The sequence below is a fragment of the Piliocolobus tephrosceles genome, chromosome 2, assembly GCF_002776525.5.
Source record: "Piliocolobus tephrosceles isolate RC106 chromosome 2, ASM277652v3, whole genome shotgun sequence".
In the NCBI taxonomy this organism is placed as follows: domain Eukaryota; kingdom Metazoa; phylum Chordata; class Mammalia; order Primates; family Cercopithecidae; genus Piliocolobus; species Piliocolobus tephrosceles.
In genome coordinates, this window is record NC_045435.1 from 38092051 (window position 1) to 38109971 (window position 17921).

At 40.4% G+C, this 17921-nt stretch overlaps 1 protein-coding gene across 1 annotated transcript in view; it reads right to left on the minus strand.

The window, feature by feature from the left end:
- Nucleotides 1–9105: 9105 nt before the first annotated feature.
- Nucleotides 9106–17921, minus strand: part of ILDR1 (immunoglobulin like domain containing receptor 1) — a 37618-nt gene continuing 28802 nt past the window's right edge. The window contains exons 6-8 of the mRNA XM_023214555.2: nt 17705–17836; nt 16671–17491; nt 9106–11954 (exon numbers count right to left, since the gene is read on the minus strand). Of these exons, the coding sequence (XP_023070323.1) occupies nt 11913–11954; nt 16671–17491; nt 17705–17836 (995 nt within the window). The 3' untranslated portion in view covers nt 9106–11912. The remainder of the gene's footprint in view (nt 11955–16670; nt 17492–17704; nt 17837–17921) is intronic.

Genomic DNA, 17921 nt, shown 5'->3' on the forward strand with positions numbered 1-17921 from the left:
TCACACTACCTGACTTCAAACTATACTACAAGGCTACAGTAACCAAAACAGCATGGTACTGGTACCAAAACAGAGATATAGACCAATGGAACAGAACAGAGTCCTCAGAAATAATACCACACATCTATAGCCATCTGATCTTTGACAAACCTGAGAGAAACAAGAAATGGGGAAAGGATTCCCTATTTAATAAATGGTGCTGGGAAAATTGGCTAGCCATAAATAGAAAGCTGAAACTGAATCCTTTCCTTACTCCTTATATGAAGATTAATTCAAGATGGATGAGAGACTTAAATGTTAGACCTAATACCATAAAAACCCTAGAAGAAAACCTAAGTAGTACCATTCAGGACATAGGCATGGACAAGGACTTCATGTCTAAAACACCAAAAGCAACAGCAGCAAAAGCCAAAATCGACAAATGGGATCTAATTAAACTAAAGAGCTTCTGCACAGCAAAAGAAACTACCATCAGAGTGAACAGGCAACCTACAGAATGGGAGAAAATTTTTGCAATCTACTCGTCTGACAAAGGGCTAATATCCAGAATCTACAAAGAACTCAAACAAATATACAAGAAAAAAACAAACAACCCCATCAAAAAGTGGGCAAAGGATATGAACAGACATTTCTCAAAAGAAGACATTCATACAGCCAACAGACACATGAAAAAATGCTCATCATCACTGGCCATCAGAGAAATGCAAATCAAAACCACAATGTGATACCATCTCACACCAGTTAGAATGGCAATCATTAAAACGTCAGGAAACAACAGGTGTTGGAGAGGATGTGGAGAAATAGGAACACTTTTACACTGTTGGTGGTATTGTAAACTAGTTCAACCATTATGGAAAACAGTATGGCGATTCCTCAAGGATCTAGAACTAGATGTACCATATGACCCAGCCATCCCACTACTGGGTATATACCCAAAGGATTGTAAATCATGCTGCTATAAAGACAGATGCACACGTATGTTTATTGTGGCACTATTCACAATAGCAAAGACTTGGAATCAACCCAAATGTCCATCTGTGACAGACTGGATTATGAAAATGTGGCATATATACACCATGGAATACTATGCAGCCATAAAAAAGGATGAGTTTGCGTCCTTTGTAGGGACATGGATGCAGCTGGAAACCATCATTCTTAGCAAACTATCACAAGAAGAGAAAACCAAACACCGCATGTTCTCACTCATAGGTGGGAACTGAACAATGAGATCACTTGGACTCGGGAAGGGAAACATCACACACCGGGGCCTATCAGGGGGAGAGGGGAGGGATTGCATTGGGAGGTATACCTGATATAAATGATGAATTGATGGGTGCTGACGAGTTGATGGGTGCAGCACACCAACATGGCAGAAGTATACATATGTAACAAACCTGCACGTTATGCACATGTACCCTAGAACTTAAAGTATAATTAAAAAAAAAAAAAAAATTTGACTGCTCTGCTGGATTTCAGACTTGCATGGGGCCTGTACTCCTTTGTTTTAGCCAATTTCTCCCATTTGAAATGGCTGTATTTACCTAATGCCTGTTTCCCCAGTGTATCTAGGAAGTAACTAACTTGCTTTTGATTTTACAGACTCATAGGTGGAAGGGACCAGCCTTGTCTAGATGGGACTTTAAACTTGGATTTATGGGTTAACGCTGAAATGAGCTGAGACTTCGGGGGACTGATGGGAAGGCATGATTGGTTTTGAAATGTGAGGACATGAGATTTGGGAATGGCCAGGGGCAGAATGATACAGTTTGGCTGTGGCCCTGCCCAAATCTCCATCTTGAATTCCCACATGTTTTGAGAGGGACCTGGTGGGAGGTGATTGAATCATGGGGGCAGGTCTTTCCTGTGCTGTTCTTGTGATAGTGAATGAGTTGCATGTGATCTGATGGTTTTAAAATGGGTGTTCCCCTGCACAGCTCTCTCTTTGCCTGCCGCCATACACATAAGATGTGACCTGCTCCTCCTTGCTTTCTGCCATGATTGTGAGGCTTCTTCAGCCATGTGGAACTGTAAGTCCAATTAAACCTCTTTCTTTTGTAAATTGCCCAGCAGCATGAAAACAGACTTATACAGGTTGTATTTACTAATCTCAGATTCAGATGAGGTTTCTAGTAATATAAAACTTGACAATGCTCTAGGTTTACCTACTACTATATGTCTCTGCCTCCTTTCCTTCCATTCAGCTAAAGAAATTAAGGCTCTGGTGCTGTCAAACTGTCTGACTCATCTGAAATGTAAACCTTCATGTTTGTCAAAAATTGTGAAATATGTTTGAGATGATTAAAATAAATCCGAAGGCTTGGCTAGTTTATGTATGTATGTACCTGAACTTCAAGTGAACTCTATGAACACTGTCCTCTATAAAAAAGTGCAGCTTTTTTTTTTTTTTTTTTCTGCAGAATCCTAAAAGATCAGAACACCTTTTGATTTTTAAGATGACCATCAGAATTCTTTGTTCCCCTTCTGTGGAAGTTGGAAAATAACCTTGAATAAAAATGATCTTTTTTGGGTTTTCTAACATAAACATAACTAGTTTTGTTTACTGTTAACAACAAAACTAAGTTGAGAGACGCAGAGCTGTAATGTTAGAGGAAGTATGAGAGTGCCAGTATTTTCATTTTTAATACCAGGAAGTTCATTTGAAACCTGAGGGTTTAAAGCACAATGATTCTAACCGCATCATGTTTTTCTTTGTCTCCTTTCATAATCTAGGAGGGTTCTTTTAAGAAATAAAATCCCTTGAAATGAAAAATTTAAAGCTTAACAATTCCTCTAGTTTCCCTTCAATTTACTTTTCTTCTGTTAAAATCCAGCAAAACAGTTTTTATTTTTTATTTTTCTTGGACAAGGTCTCACTTTGTTGCCCAGGCTGAAGTGCAGTGACACGGTCACAGCTCACTGCAGCCTTGACCTCCTAGGCTCAAGCGATCCTCCCCCCTCAGTCTACCAAGTAGCTGGGAGTACAAGCACATGCCACCATGCCTGGCTAATTTTTTTTTTTTTTATTTTTATTGTTAGTAGATACGAGGTCTCACTATGTTGCTGAGGCTAGTCTGTAATTCCTGAGTTTAAGTAATCCCCCCACCTCTGGTCCCCAAAGTGCTAAGATTACAGGTGTGAGCCACCGCAGCCAGCAAAAGTTTTTTTTTTTTTTTTTACTAAAAGTAGTAGCATTCATATGAACACATTTTAAAAGGTTTTCTATTGCTTTCATTCTATATAAGCAGAGAAAAAATACTTGGCATGATGTTCAACTACTATGCTTAAAATTTTCACTGAGGTGTAATATACAAATCAGAAAATTCACTTGTTATGATTGTACAAGTTAACAATTTCTAGTAAATCTACAAAGTTGTTCTACCATCATAACAAACAATTTTAGAACATTTCTATCACTCTGAAAATAACCCTCATGTTCACTTACCATCTCTTCCCACTCCAGTGCTGGGCAACCACTAATTTACTTTCTGTCTCTATAGATTTGCCTTTTCTGGACATTCTGTACAAATAGAATCACCTCATTATGTAGTCTTTGTATCTGACTTCTTTTCTTTAATACAATGTTTTTGAAGCTCATTCATGTTGCGACATGTCAGTAATTTATTCCCTTTTATTACAGAAGTCCATGGATGTGCCTACCACGTCATGGAGTGAATTGCATCACTGTCCCCCAAATTCATATGTTGAAGCACTAACCCTCCAGTACGTCAGAATGTAACTATATTTGGAAATAAGTCTTTTAAGAAGGGTGTTAATTTAAAATCAGGCTATTTAGGGTATGTCCTACTCCAATCTGACTGGTGTCCTAGAAAGAAAAGATTAGGACATACAAGAGAGAAAGTGAGAAGGCTACCATCTGCAAGCCAAGGAAAAGAGGCTTCAGGAGAAACCAAATCTGCAGGCACCTTAATCTTGAACTTCCAGTCTCCAGAACTGTGAGAAGTCAATTTCTGTTGTTTAAGCCACCCAGTCTGTGATATTTTGTTATGGCAACCCTAGCCAACTAACTCACCATTCTGATGGTTATGAAGTGTTATCTCACTGTGGTTTTAATTTTCATTTCCCTAATGATGTATATCATCTTTTCATGTGCTTGTTGGCAATTTTTATATCTTCTTTGATGAAGTCTCTATTTAAACGTTGCCCACTTAAAACAAGTTGGGTTTGTCTTATTATTGAGTTGTAAGCCCTCCTGATATATTCTGGTTAGAAGTACTTTATCAGAAATATGATTTGCAAATATGTTCTCTAAAGTTGTAGTTTGTATTTTGTTTTCTTAATGGTATTCTTTTGAAATACAAAAGTTTTACATTTTGATAAAATTGAATTTATACATTTTATCTTTTAAGGATTATGCTAAGGACTCTGCCTTACCTGAGGACAAAAAAGATTTTCTTATACTTTTTGGGATTTAGTTCTTACATTTAGATCTATTGTCTATTTGAAGTTAATTTTTGTATAAGGTGTAAGAGTCTAAATCCATCTTTTTGCATGTGACTAACCAAATGGTCCATCACCATTTAAAGAAAATACTGTCTTTGCCTCATTGAATTGCCTTAGCAACTTTGTCAAAAATCAATTTATCCACAGCTATAGGAGTTTTTTTCTGGACTCTCAATTTATGTCATATTGATCAACATTTCAATACCACACTATCTTGATTATTTTATAGTGTATTTTAAAGTTGAGAAGTATGTAAATCCTCCAATTTTATTTTTCAAGATTTTTCAAGATTGTTTGGTCTATTCTGGGAACTAAACTTGCTTATCTGGAATAAATCCCACTTGTTCATGGTGTATTAAAATATTTGCTAATACTCTATAAAAGATTTTGCTTCTAATTCTAGGAGAGATGTTTAGGTTTTTTTGTTTTTTGTAATGTCTTTGACTTTGTACTGGCCTTTTAAATACATTGGGAAATATTTCCTCTTCTATTTTCTGGAAGAGATTATGTAAAGTTGTTGTTAATTCCCTTTTAAAAGTTTAGTAGAATTACTCAGTGAGACCATCTGGGCCTGGAGATTTTATTTTGGAGAGATTTTTTTGTTTGTTTGTTTGTTTGTTTGTTTGTTTGTTTGTTTGTTTCATTAGACAGAGTCTCGCTGTGTCGCCAGGCTGGAGTGCAGTCGCATGATCTCAGATCACTGCAACCTCCGCCTACTGGGTTCAAGTGATTCTACTGCCTCAGCCTCCTGAGTAGCTGGGATTACAGGCATGTGCCACCACACCTAGCTAATTTTTATATTTTTAGTAGAGACAGGATTTCACCATGTTGGCCAGGATAGTCTCTATCTCCTGACCTTGTGATCTGCCTACCTCGGCCTCCCAAAGTGCTGGGATTACAGGTGTGAGGCACCGCGCTCGGCCTTTGGAGAGATTTTTAATTAAAAATTCAATCTTCTTAATAATAATAGGGCTATTTAGATTGTCTATTTCATCTTAGTTGAGTTTTTGTAGTTTGTGGTTCTCATGGAATTGGTCCGTTTATTCTAAATTGTCAAATTTATGAGCATAAAGTCATATGTAATACTATTATCTCTTCTAATGGTTGCAGTATTTGAAATAAGAGTTCTTGTTTAAGTCCTCATATTGGTGACTCATTTTCTATTTTTGTCAATCTTGCTAGAGGTTTATTGATTTTATTACAGTTTTCTGAAGAACCATATTTTCCTTTCATTGTATTTTTTAGTAAGATTTTCCTATTTTCAATTTCAATGGTTTCTGCTCTTTACTATTTTATTCTTTCTTCTGGTTTTGGATTTATTTTGCTCCTCTTTTTGAGGAAAAGTAGGAACTTAAATTATCGATATGACACCGTTCTTAACTTTTTTGGGGGGGGGTAGTGAAAGTTTATTTAAAAATTTTAGAGAAGGAATGAAAGGAAGTATACTTGGAAGAAGGCCAAGTGGGCAACATGAGAGATCAAGTGCCCCTTTCTTCATTTATAATGTAAGTATACAGTGCTCTGAATTTTCTTCTTAGCTGTATCCCATGTACTTTGATATGTTTTCATTTATCCTTTTAATTTACTTTGAGACTCCCTGTTTGACCCATCCTTTAATGTTCCATGTGTTGCGGGAAGTCAGGGACCCTGAATGGAGGGACTGGCTGAAGCCATGGCAGAAGAACACAAATTGTGTTCCATGAAGATTTCATGGACATTTAGTAGTTCCCCAAATCAATACTTTTATAATTTCTTACACCTGCCTTTACTGCAATCTCTGAACATAAATTGTGAAGATTTCATGGACTTTTATCACTTCCCCAATCAATACTCTTATAATTTCCTATGCCTGTCTTTGATCTCTTAATCCCATCATCTTCGTAAGTTGAGGATTTATGTTGCCTCAGGACCCTGTGATGATTGTGTTATCTGTACAAATTGTTTGTAAAACATGTGTGTTTGAATAATATGAAATCTGGGCATCCTAAAAGAACAGGATAGTGGCGATTTTCAGGGAACAAGGGAGATAACCATAAGGTCTGACTGCCTGCAGGGCCAGGCAGAACAGTCATATTTCTTCTCCTGCAAAAGCAAATAGGAGAAATAATGCTGAATTCTTTTTCTCAGCAAGGAACAGACCTGGGAAATAATGCACTCCCAGAGGAAGGCCTCTAAAATAGCTGCTCTAGGAGTGTCTGTCTTATGCAGATGAAGATAAGGGATAAACTATGCCCTGGTCTCCTGCAGTGCCCTCAGGCTTGCTAGGATTAGGAAATTGCAGCCTGATGAACTGTAGTCAGACTGGTTGTCTGCTCTTGAACGCTGTTTCCTGTTAAGATGTTTACCAACGACAATGCGTGCATAGTGGGACATGAACACTCATCAGCAATTCTAATTTTGCCCTGGCCTTGTGATCTTGCTCTGCCCCCATTTGCCTTGTGATATTTTATTGCCTTTTGAAGCATGTGATCTCTGTGACCCACACCCTATTCGTACACTCCCTCCCCTTTGAAAATTGCTAATAAAAACGTGTTGGTTTTGCGGCTTGGGGGCATGATGAAACCTGTCAACATGTGAAGTCACCCCCTGAGACCCAGCTGTAAAATTTCTCGCTTTTGTACTCTTTCTCTTTATTTCTCAGAAAGGCTGACACTTAGGGAAAATAGAAAAGAACCTACATTGAAATATTAGGGGCTGGTTCCCCCAATATCCATGTATCCTTTAATTTCCTTTGAGACTCCCTGTTTGACCCACAGATTATTTAGAAGTATGTTATTTAACTTTCAAGTGTTTCAAGAGTTTCTTCTTGTCTTTGTTAGAGATTTTCAGTTTAATTTCATTATGGCCAGAGCACATGATTGCAATTCTTTTAAATTTGTCAAGTTTGTTTTACTATATATTTTATGTCTTTTTCTATTTGATGAATAGTGCATGGGCAATTGAGAAAAATGTATTGTTAGGCGGTATGTCTTATAAATGTTAATTAGACCCTGTTGATTGTGTGGCTCAGATTTTCCATATCCTGGTGATTTTTCTACTTCATAGTTCTATTAGTTACTGGGGAAAGGGGAGAATGATGTTGAAATTCCCAACCATAATTATAGATTCTTCTATTTCTCATTTCAGCTTTATCAGTTGCTGCTTCAGGTATTTAGGTATTTAAGGCTCTGTGGTTTAGTTTGTACGTGTTTAGTATAATGTGTCTTCCTAATTGATCCTCTTATCATTGTATAATATCCCTCTTTGTCTTTGGTAATTTTCTTTGCTTTGCAGTCTACTTTATCAGACACTACTATTGCTACTCCTGTCTTTTTAAAAAATTATTAATATGTAGGTGATATATCTTTTTCCACCCTTTTTTACTTTCAACTCACCTGTGTTTGAACCTGAAATAAGTTTCTTATATGCAGCACATAGTTGGATTATGGATGGTTTTTAACTCTACCAGTCTGTCTTTTGATTGGTGTATTTAGACCATTTACATTTAAGGTGTGGTATTTACTGACATTTTAGCACTTTAGTCTGTTATTTTCTTATTTATTTTCTATTTTTCTCCTCTGGTTCTCATTTCTTTTTATCTTTCTTGCCTTTCTGTAGCTTATTTAAACATGTTTTAGATTCTATCTTGATTTATTTATACTTCTGAGTTTGTCACTTTGTATAGTTTTCAGAGTGGTTGCTCTGGGTGTTACACATGCTACTTATACCAATGTACTAGTATCAATATTCACCACTTCAAATGAAGTGTGGAAACCTCACTTCCATTTAGGTCCCTTTGGATTCCCCACCTTTAAATATCATTGTTGTAAGTATCGGATGATGTTCCAATTTTTGTTTCAATCATAAAATATATTCTCTAAAACCCATAAGGAAAAAATTGTCTATTGTATGAACCCATATTTCTGCTCTATTGTTTCTTCTTCCTTCCCGATGTTCTAAGTTTCCTTCTTTTGCAATTTCTTTTGTTTGAAGAACTTCCTTTAGCTAGTCTTTGAAGGGTAGACTGGCTAGTCACAAAATCTTTTAGTTTTCTTTCATCTGTGAATGTTTTTATAATCCTTTCATTCCTAAAAGATAGTTTTGTCAGATCTAGAATTATAGGAGACAATTCTTTTCTTTCATCCCTTAAAAAATATTTGGCCACTTCCTTATTTATGGATTCAGATGAGAAATCCATTCAAATTGGTGCTCCCCTACAAGTAATGCACTATTTCTCGCTTGCTGCTTTCAGGACTTTGTCTTTAGTTTTCAAAAATTTATAATGTGCCTGGGCATGGAATTTTTTTTTCTTCTGTGGGATTCATCCAGCTTCGTGAATCTCTAAGTTAGTGTCTTCTATATAATTTGGAATGTTTTCAGCCTTATTTCTTCAAATACTCATTCATCCCTATCCTTTTTCTCCTTTGCTTTCTGTTACTCCGACAATATGAATGCTGGATATTTTGTTATTGTTCCATAGGTCTCTGAGGCTTGTTTATTTTTTCCAGTTTATTTTCTCTCTATTGTTCAGATTGGGTAAATTCTATTGTTCTGTTCTCAAGTTCACAGATTTTATCTCCCATCATCTCTACCATACTATTAAACCTATCCAGTGAGTTTTCAGTTTGTTATTGTATTTTTCAGTCCTATAATTTTCATGTTTCCTTTTGATAAAACTTCTATTTTTCTGAGGTTTTTCTGTTTTTTTTTTTTTCATGTTTCGAGAGAATTTGTAATTGATTGTTGTAGCATTTTTATGATGTCTGGTTTAAAATTCTTATCAGATAATTCCAATATCTGGTTCATCTCTGCTGGAATCCATTGATTGCCTTTTTCATTCAAGTTGTGATTTTATTGGTTCTTGATTTGCACTCTGAATACTTTGCCTATTATGTTAGGAGACTCATTTCTATTTAAATATTTTATTTTACAAGGAGTCACTCTGTTTAGGTTTAGCATACAGTTTTAGCCCACTTTTGTGGGCTGTAATTCTAATGGCAGCTTAATTTTCAGAGCCCTTGTAGTGTTATTTTAGTTGCTTGGTTTATCTAGGGCTCCCACTGGTCTCTGTTAGTGTTGCCTGAAAGGGCAGAAGGAATTTCCCTGACTGGGTTGCCAGGTATCTCTTGGTGAGGTCGGGCTATGACAAATCCTGCAGGTGCCTCTAGCTGCCCAGATCTCTCTCCTGGGAGGAGAGTCTTGCTTCTACAAAGTGGCTTCTGTGATCAGGTTGCTGGCTTCAGGGATGTTGGCTATGACAGACCCCTTTTCCTGGTTCTACCAGCTGATCCTAGTATCTCTGGGCAGGAGAGGAGAGTGTTAGGCCTGTGCAAAAAGGCTTCCCCAACTGGACCACCTGTTTTTCCTAGGTTTCTCATACTGGCTCCTCCTGTCCACTTCAGTATCTTTCCTTGGGAAACAGGAGTTTCTGACCCAGCAGGGAAGAAGGGGTTTCACCTGGTCACTTATTTTTTTTAGGACTCCCAATCAGTCCCCCTGCCTGAGGTTGCCAGAGGGACTCCATTAGGTTCAGGGGGAAGAATGAGCTACTGGGCTACCTTATGCTGCTAGATGGAAAGTCAGGAAACACCTTCTGATAGTTAGGGGGATATAAGATGCCCTGCCTCTGTGTTGTTCTTCTGGTCCTGGGTTTTCAAACCAGCCTGCTTTCTTCTTAACACCCTTTAGAATTCTCCTTTGGTTTTCTCCTGTACCATTTCCAAAATGTATTAAGTTGTGCTTAGCAGGGCATAGCAGCGGAAATGGGACAATGCCATCTTGTCCAGACCAGAAATCTCTCACCTACTGAATGTTATGTCTACATTATCTGTAAATATATATATTTTTTGCTAATTTACATCCAATTACATATGAATAATAAAAAATTCCAGAGAAGTCTACCTAATGCAGAAATTTAATCTATTTTCTCCACATGTAATTAAATTAATGAGACTAGGGGAAAATGGATGTGTCAATAAATAAGATCTAAAGTGAGCACATAAGGATACTATTGAGGAACATACACATACACTCTCCTCCACTCAGGCCATCTTTTTCCAGTCTGCTCAGTGTGGATCTCTACATCAAGCACACATGGATTCATGAAGCCTCCAAAGGAGCTGAGAAAAATGGGAGTGGGTGGTAGAGCCTATTATAGTGAAAAGACAATCCTTTCTTCCTGGGGCCCTCTGAGTGGCAAGACCTGCCTGGATGCTTCTGCTTGGGAAATCTCAACTCTGAAAGGCTGAGTAGTGCCAGGAGAATGGTAGCTCCAGAACTCCCTAGGTTGGTCGGGGTCTTCTCTGAACTTTAGTGGTGAAGGTGGCTTAATCCAATCAAATGCACCAGAGTAGGAAAGCAGATATTTATTTGGGGCAGCACGTTCAGCTTGGTATGGTTTGTTTCTTTCTTTCTTATTTATATACTGTGTCATTCCCAAGAAGGATTGAAAGTGACTTCAATCAATACACAATATATACGAACATATAAATTAGATATACAGGTAAAAAAGACCAAGAGGAAAACAAGGCACAGGAACAAGGCTGGTGCAAAACTGCTTCTCTGTGATTTTTCTACACTTATAATAAATAGTCCATGAGTGGCACATGGCTGGGGTATTTCCTGTGCCATCTCTGACTGGAACCTCAGGACTGGGCATGAGGATGGCAGGATAACTCCTAACAAGAAAGGACCCTCAAGACCTGCCATGGAGGAAGACACACTCCCATGGGAATGTCCCTGTAATACTCCATAGATTTCCTCTTCCTGAAACGTGTTTGATTTCTTCTTAAAAATTCCCAAGTTCTCACTCTGAGAATGGCCATGGTTCTGGGCAGTGTAATCTACTGAAAGACTCAGGCTACTAAGTTCCTGAGGAATCACATTCCAGTCAGGGTCCATTACAAGTCAGAGACTATATAAATATGCAAGAGAGCATGAACCAAGGCTAAAACTACAGTTGGTAATTCCTCACACTCTAACTTTTTTGCTTTTTGGCTTTTTGGTTTTATTTAGTGATGGGGACTTGCTCTATTGCCCAGGCTGGAGAACAGATGTGTGATCATGGGATCCTGGCTCATTGTAGCCTTGCACTCCTGGCTCAAGGGATCCTCTTGCCTCAGCCTCTTGAGCAGCTGGGACTACAAGTGCATGCCACCACACCCAACTAATTTTTTTTTTTTTTAATTTTTTGTAGAGATGGGTTCTCACTATGTTTCCCAGGCTGATCTTGAACTCCTAGTCTCAAGTGATTCTCTCACCTTAGCCTCCCAAAGTGCTGGGATTACAGGTGTGAGCCACTACACCCAATCTCAAAATCTTGTATTTAAAATTCTTCTATTTGATTCTCAGAATCTAAGCCAAAACTGTTAGATTCAGACTTGCAGGTCCAAAGTCAGCTGGAAATCTAGGTGATGCTGATGACACATAGGAGCCGAGAAGTAGCCACAGAAGTTGTGCTGTGTGCCTGGTGACTAAATGACCACACTCCTTCCGCTATGAGAGCTGTCTTTCTCCTGGGGAATAGAAGAATACACACACACAAAAATCCAGTCAGTGTAATCCGTCTATGCATGTAACACATAAGGTGTGCTTGATTCACAAATCCTAAGTGGGTGGTGGCTGCCAGGACAGCAGATCTGAACCTAAAAAATACTTCTTTACTCTTCATGAAATCAATCTGTCTCCCCAGGCTTAGGTTTTTCTTGCTTACCTCTCTAGAGACTCCCTCAAATACCTTTAATTTCATCCAGTCTAATTCACTCTGCCTCTTGCTCTGTTTTCTAATACCTTCAAGTCTCCCTCAGACTCAAAAAGTGGTACCCTGTTCCATTCTTCAGTCCATCTCCCTCCCATTCATTCATGAAGACATTGCTCAGTTCTCTTTTTCCTTTTTATAATCTCCTGAATCATTCCTTCCCAGCCTTTTTCTAAAAAGTTTGGCTTCAAACCTTAGTATTTCTCGAAGTTGTTTTTCAAAGATCACTAATTACTTCTTCCTGACCAAACTCAGTGGCTTTTTTTCTAGAAGTTATTCCACTCTACTTGGTCTTTGGGCTTTTTCCACTTCCTCGGTGAGGGTGAAGAATTGTGGTTGACATTTCTCGTATTTCTCTAGCTATGGTAGGGGATCCTTTTATTTAAGTTTTGAATATCTATAGTTGTGGTCCATGAATGTAACCTTCCTCATCTTATTTGAAATAGGAAAACAAGGTATCTGTCCTAAAATATACTGCTCAAAAGGGATCACATATGTATGTACATTCATGTTGCTATAAAAAAAAAGTTTCCAATTTATCAGGAAAGTGAGTTTCAGGGGTCATGATTTCTAATCAAAATACTGCAGGATAAATGTTCTCTGACATAATAGAAAACAATGAAATGCAGTAAAAGGAACTTGTCCAAGTATGCTAAAAGAAAACCTAGACATGATCAAGGAGTAGACATTTTGTTGAAAGTAGGAGATTAAGAATGGCGACATAAAACTTTCTAAAAATTAAATCAAAAAGTCAAGAAAAAAGCTGGGATTCTCTACAGAAAGTTTGAATTTAGCTTGGAGAAGAAAGAACACCATGGCTTTCTCTTGTATTAGAACAGGTGTATACTGGCCAAGTGTGGAACAAGCCAGAAATACTTTGAGAATGTCTTAGGACAAGATTAGAAAGAAAGGTAACTGATTGGAAGGAATCCAGGAGCCTGGGCCACACAAGTCTGTAATCACTGAAGGTAAAAGCTTGAAGTTTTTGCTCCTTATATTTCTGAGGTTATAGCTTCAGTGGAGTGAAAAGGCCACCAGACCTGAATTGAGAAGATCTTGGCTGTAATCCTGGTTCTGAAGGTGGGTGGAAGATCCCTCAATATAACTTCCATTTTCTCATGGGCACTGTGTAACATATAGTTTCTACCTATTTCAGGTTCCCATGATATCATCTGCGTGGAAGCCCTTGTTTGTCAGTATCTATTTGTTAAGAATTACTCTTGAGAGAGAAGGTTCCACATGAACACCAAAAAATAAATTTTCCATTTGTTTCTCTAAATGCCAAATAAAGTATTTTAAATAAGCATTTTATAAAAAGTTACGGTAAAGCTGTAACTGCTGAAAGCCTGCTTTAGGAAAATAGTGATACATCTTATCAACTCAAGCAATAAACAGAAACTTCCAGTGCTGCATGATGGAAGGTCACCATCTAGAGGCCCAGTTGTATTATGATGTTTCATTACAAGCTCCATTGACTTCAGAGGCTAGGAAGGCAGCCTGTATAAGAACAGCAGCCAGCCCCAGGAGAGGAGGGAAGAGCACAACTTTGGCCCTGCAGACTTTGCCTCAGTAAAGGCATTCAAAATTTAAGTTACAAACAAAACAAACTAAACACAGTGCCCTTCAAACTGAGCAATCTCCCAAATCAAGCTTTGGTCCTGGGCCACTGCTCACTGTCAGAATATGAATAGAAAGTTGAATGTGATAAGTAAAGTGATAACTCCTTGGGAGATAAGCTCAAAGAGACTCCAAACAATGGAGGCTTTTACAATTTCCTGTACAAAATCTTTGCTTCTTGGGAGTAACTTTACAATTGAAAATTTGGTTTGGTTGTGGTAGGTGGTAAAGGAAGCTGTGATATTTTCAGAAAAGGAGGAAGAAATAAAGTCACCAGAAGATATCATTGACTCCAAATGATAATCTCTTTCTCTCTTTCCTTTTTTTCTGAGTCAAGGTCACATTCTGTTGCTCAGGCTGGAGTACAGTGGTGCAATCATGGCTCACTGAGCCTAGAACCTGGGCTCAAGTGATCCTCCTATCCTTCTGAGTAGCTGGGACTATCGGTACATGCCACTGCACTTGACTATACTTCTCTAAGGAGGCAGAAAGGGCACAGGCTTGAGAATCAAAGTGCGATTCAAACCTGAGCTTCACTCCCTATTGGCTGTGTGGCTTTGGGCATGCTACTCAACCTCTGAACCTCCCATAATTGTGAGGATTAAATGAAATAAAGCTTGGAGGCCAGGCACGGTGGCTCATGCCTATAATCCCAGCACTTTGGGAGGCCAAGGCAGGCGGATCACAAGGTCAAGAGATTGAGACCATCCTGGCCAACATGGTGAAACCCTGTCTGTACTAAAAATACAAAAATTAGCCGGGCGTGCTGGCATATGCCTGTAGTCCCAGCTACTCAGGAAGCTGAGGCTGGAGAATCACTTGAACTGGGGAGGCGGAGGATGCAGAGAGCCGAGATGGCGCCACTGCACTCCAGCCTGGCGACAGAGTGAGATTCTGTCTCAAAAAGAAAAAAAAGAAAGCTTGGAAAGTGCTTAAAGGGCTTATCCAGTGTCTGGAATGTAACTGGTGTTCCTCACCCTTCTCTCACTTACAAGAAGCCACATAATTTAACTTAGAGAAAATAATTTAACTTAGAAGAAGATAGCCTGTAGATTTGGGGCCCAAAACTGGATCTTAACTTTGTTGTTGTTATTGTTATAATGAAGAGACCTGGTTTAGTCACAACATGAGTAAAGGAGGTGTGACTGTCCCAGCTTTGACTGTGTTTTCTTTCAGGATGTAATTTTCTTACTGGTAACATGGAAGAAACAGTTGTATCATCTGTAAATGAAGATAATAGTACAAAACACACAGGGTTGTTGTGAGGATTAAGTAAGATGTTATATAAGATGTCTGTAACTCAGTACTGCTTAGTAAGGGGTAGCTATTTTCACTATTGTTGATCCTTGTCACTCAAGGGACATCTGTGAGAAGATGATGTAATTGCCATTGATTATTACAGAAATGCCTGCTGGTCTTTGCTACCTTTCTGACAAATCACTCTCTCACCAAGGTTCTGCTCTAGAAAGAGCAGCACTGTGACTCTCCTAAGAGGCCTGCTCCTTTGCACACACCATGTGTGTGATTGAGTTTTTTAAAAACTCACAGCAGAACACGTACTTCCAAATGAGAGTTGTATCCTTCAAAACCTGTGAGAGACTACAGTTCTTCTTTTATAATATCTCTCTGCTCCGGGAACTTCTTTCAGAGCTACTGCATATACTTTTGACTATCTAAACAGAAGCAAAAGAGAAAAGGATTTTGGTCAAATAGAGAAAAGATCTTCACGGATAGCCTGTAAGTTGGCTCTGAGGCAGTTTATTAATGTTTTTGAGCAATGGCAACATAGCTTTGCAAAGTGGCAACATTAAAGGAATGCTGTCATTTGGATGTATTAATTATAAATTTTTTTTTTTTTTGAGACACAGTTTTGTTCTTGTCACCCAGGCTGGAGTGCAATGGCACGATCTCAGCTCACTGCAACCTCCTCTTCCCAGATTCAAGTAATTCTCCTGCCTCAGCCTCCCAAGTAGCTGGGATTACAGGCATCCGCCACCACACCCAGCTAATTTTTTTTTTTAGTTTTAGTAGAGACAGGGTTTCACCATATTGGCCAGGCTGGTCTCGAACTCCTGATCTCAGGTGACCCACCTGCCTCAGCCTCCCAAACTGCTGGGATGACAGGCATGAGCCACCGCGCCCAGCCCCAAATAATTTTTAAAGTCACTTCTTTAAAACAACACAAAAGATCTGCATCCAGAGGCCCTAAAGGCCTACGTCCTTCTGTGTTCCCCTTTTAACTATGTCTGGCACCCACTGGCATCTTGCCTATCCACAGAATCTTAATGTTTTGGCCTATATATGGAATATCAGGGTTTTAAAAATCAGTTTAATGGTCCCTTCCAGGGGATGTCTCAGAGGGTCCCAACCTCACATATACCAAGGCCTTGAATGCTGACTTAACAAGCGTCTTCTGTCAGGCCCAGTGTTCTAATTTGGGATATGGAAATGCGTTGCTAATTAAAGAAAGCAAAGTAGCTGTGAAAGGAGGTGAGGCTTTAGCCACAACGATCTGCATTCAAGTCCTAGCTCATAGCTTGCAAGGTGCTTAATCATGCTGAGCCTCATTTTCTCCTGTGACCCCGCTTGGCCTGCCCCACAGGACTGCCATGACAGCCGAAGCGATGGTGAGAAGGCCCTTCACAGGCAGTGAACTCTCCCCTACACTCTGCACCCGCTTGATTTCTTTAGCTTTAGCAAGAGGTAGTCCACCCAGCCCACAGTGTAATTTGGGCAAAACAGGGAGGAGGCACCCTCTGTGGCAGAATGAGAGGCAGCCTGTGTTGGCTGTGGTCATACCTGGCTGGAGGGTCCTCTCTGCCCATGCCCGACCCTCAGCAGGATGCCCCAGGCTCACCGAACGCTTCTCCACACTTCCTTTTTTCCTGCTATTCTTGCCTGGAGTGACATCCAGTGAACGGTAGCTAGGCGGCTTCTCCTCGGGCCAGTGTGGGGAGTGCGAGCGGCGGCGATGGGCCCCCCAGCTCTGGGGCTGCCTCTCCTTGTCCTCTTCAGAGCTCCAGGAACTGAGGCCGGAGGGCAGGGGAGGAGAGTAGCTGCGGTGCCTGCGTCGTCTCTGGTGCCTCTGAGTGCTCTCCCGGGGGCTGAGCCTGTGGGGCCTCTCCTGACAGTGGCTCCTGAAAGAAGGGTGGCTCGGCCGCCAGCGTGCCTCGCTGGACGAGGGGACATCGCTTAGGCTATCCCTGTCTGACCAGTGTGTGGGTGACCCATTCAGCCTAGAGCTACGGTGCCTTCCACTCCACGATGGGTCCAGTTCCCTTCTTTCCAATGCCCAAGACTTTGGCCCCCGGTCCTGGAGCTCCTGGTGGAAATCAGGGTAATGGTGCTGCCTTCTCCCATCTCTCAGATCCCAGGGCCTGGAGTGATTTGGGGTGAGCCACTGCTGGTGCAGGGAGTCACTGGTCCTCCTTGAGGATGACAGGTCTCTGATCAGTGGGGGCAGGTGGATGATTCTGCGTTCCACAACCTCGGAGCCCAGGGAGGACAGCATGCTGCAGGGATGGCCAAATCTGGCTTTGAGGTCAGGGGGCAGAGGCTGTGCCAGGTTGAGGTTCCGCAGTTCTTTCTCCAAATACTCCAGGACACTATTGGTGATGGGAGGGTGATTGGTGGTCTGGGTCATTGGCAGCTGAGGGAGGCTGGACCTCAGGGACAAATCTGAATGGAAACAAGGACATGACATATAGAGCAAATGGCCCAAAACATACACCTCAGAATCAGGACATCAAAATGTGACATTGGTTAGCATGACTCCCTTCCATCCTCCATCATGAAGATGCCCGCCACATTGGTCACGGAGGCCTTGATGTAGCCCATGTTCCTGCCCTTGCCCTCTGCCCTCCCCTATCCCAAATCTCTGGAAGAGTTTACCTCGCTGCAGCAGCGGGTGCATTGGATAAGATGAAACCTGGGAGCTCCTGTCCGCCCCCCAGTACAGGGGTTTTTCCATCATCTGAGGACCTAGGGCCTGGGCCTGCTTCATGTAGCGGTGGCGGGCCAGGGCTGCAGGGGAAGAAGGAGAAATGCAGACCCTCAGCCAGGCAAGCCCCACACCTCCCACTTCACTTCTCTCCACCTAGGGGCCCTG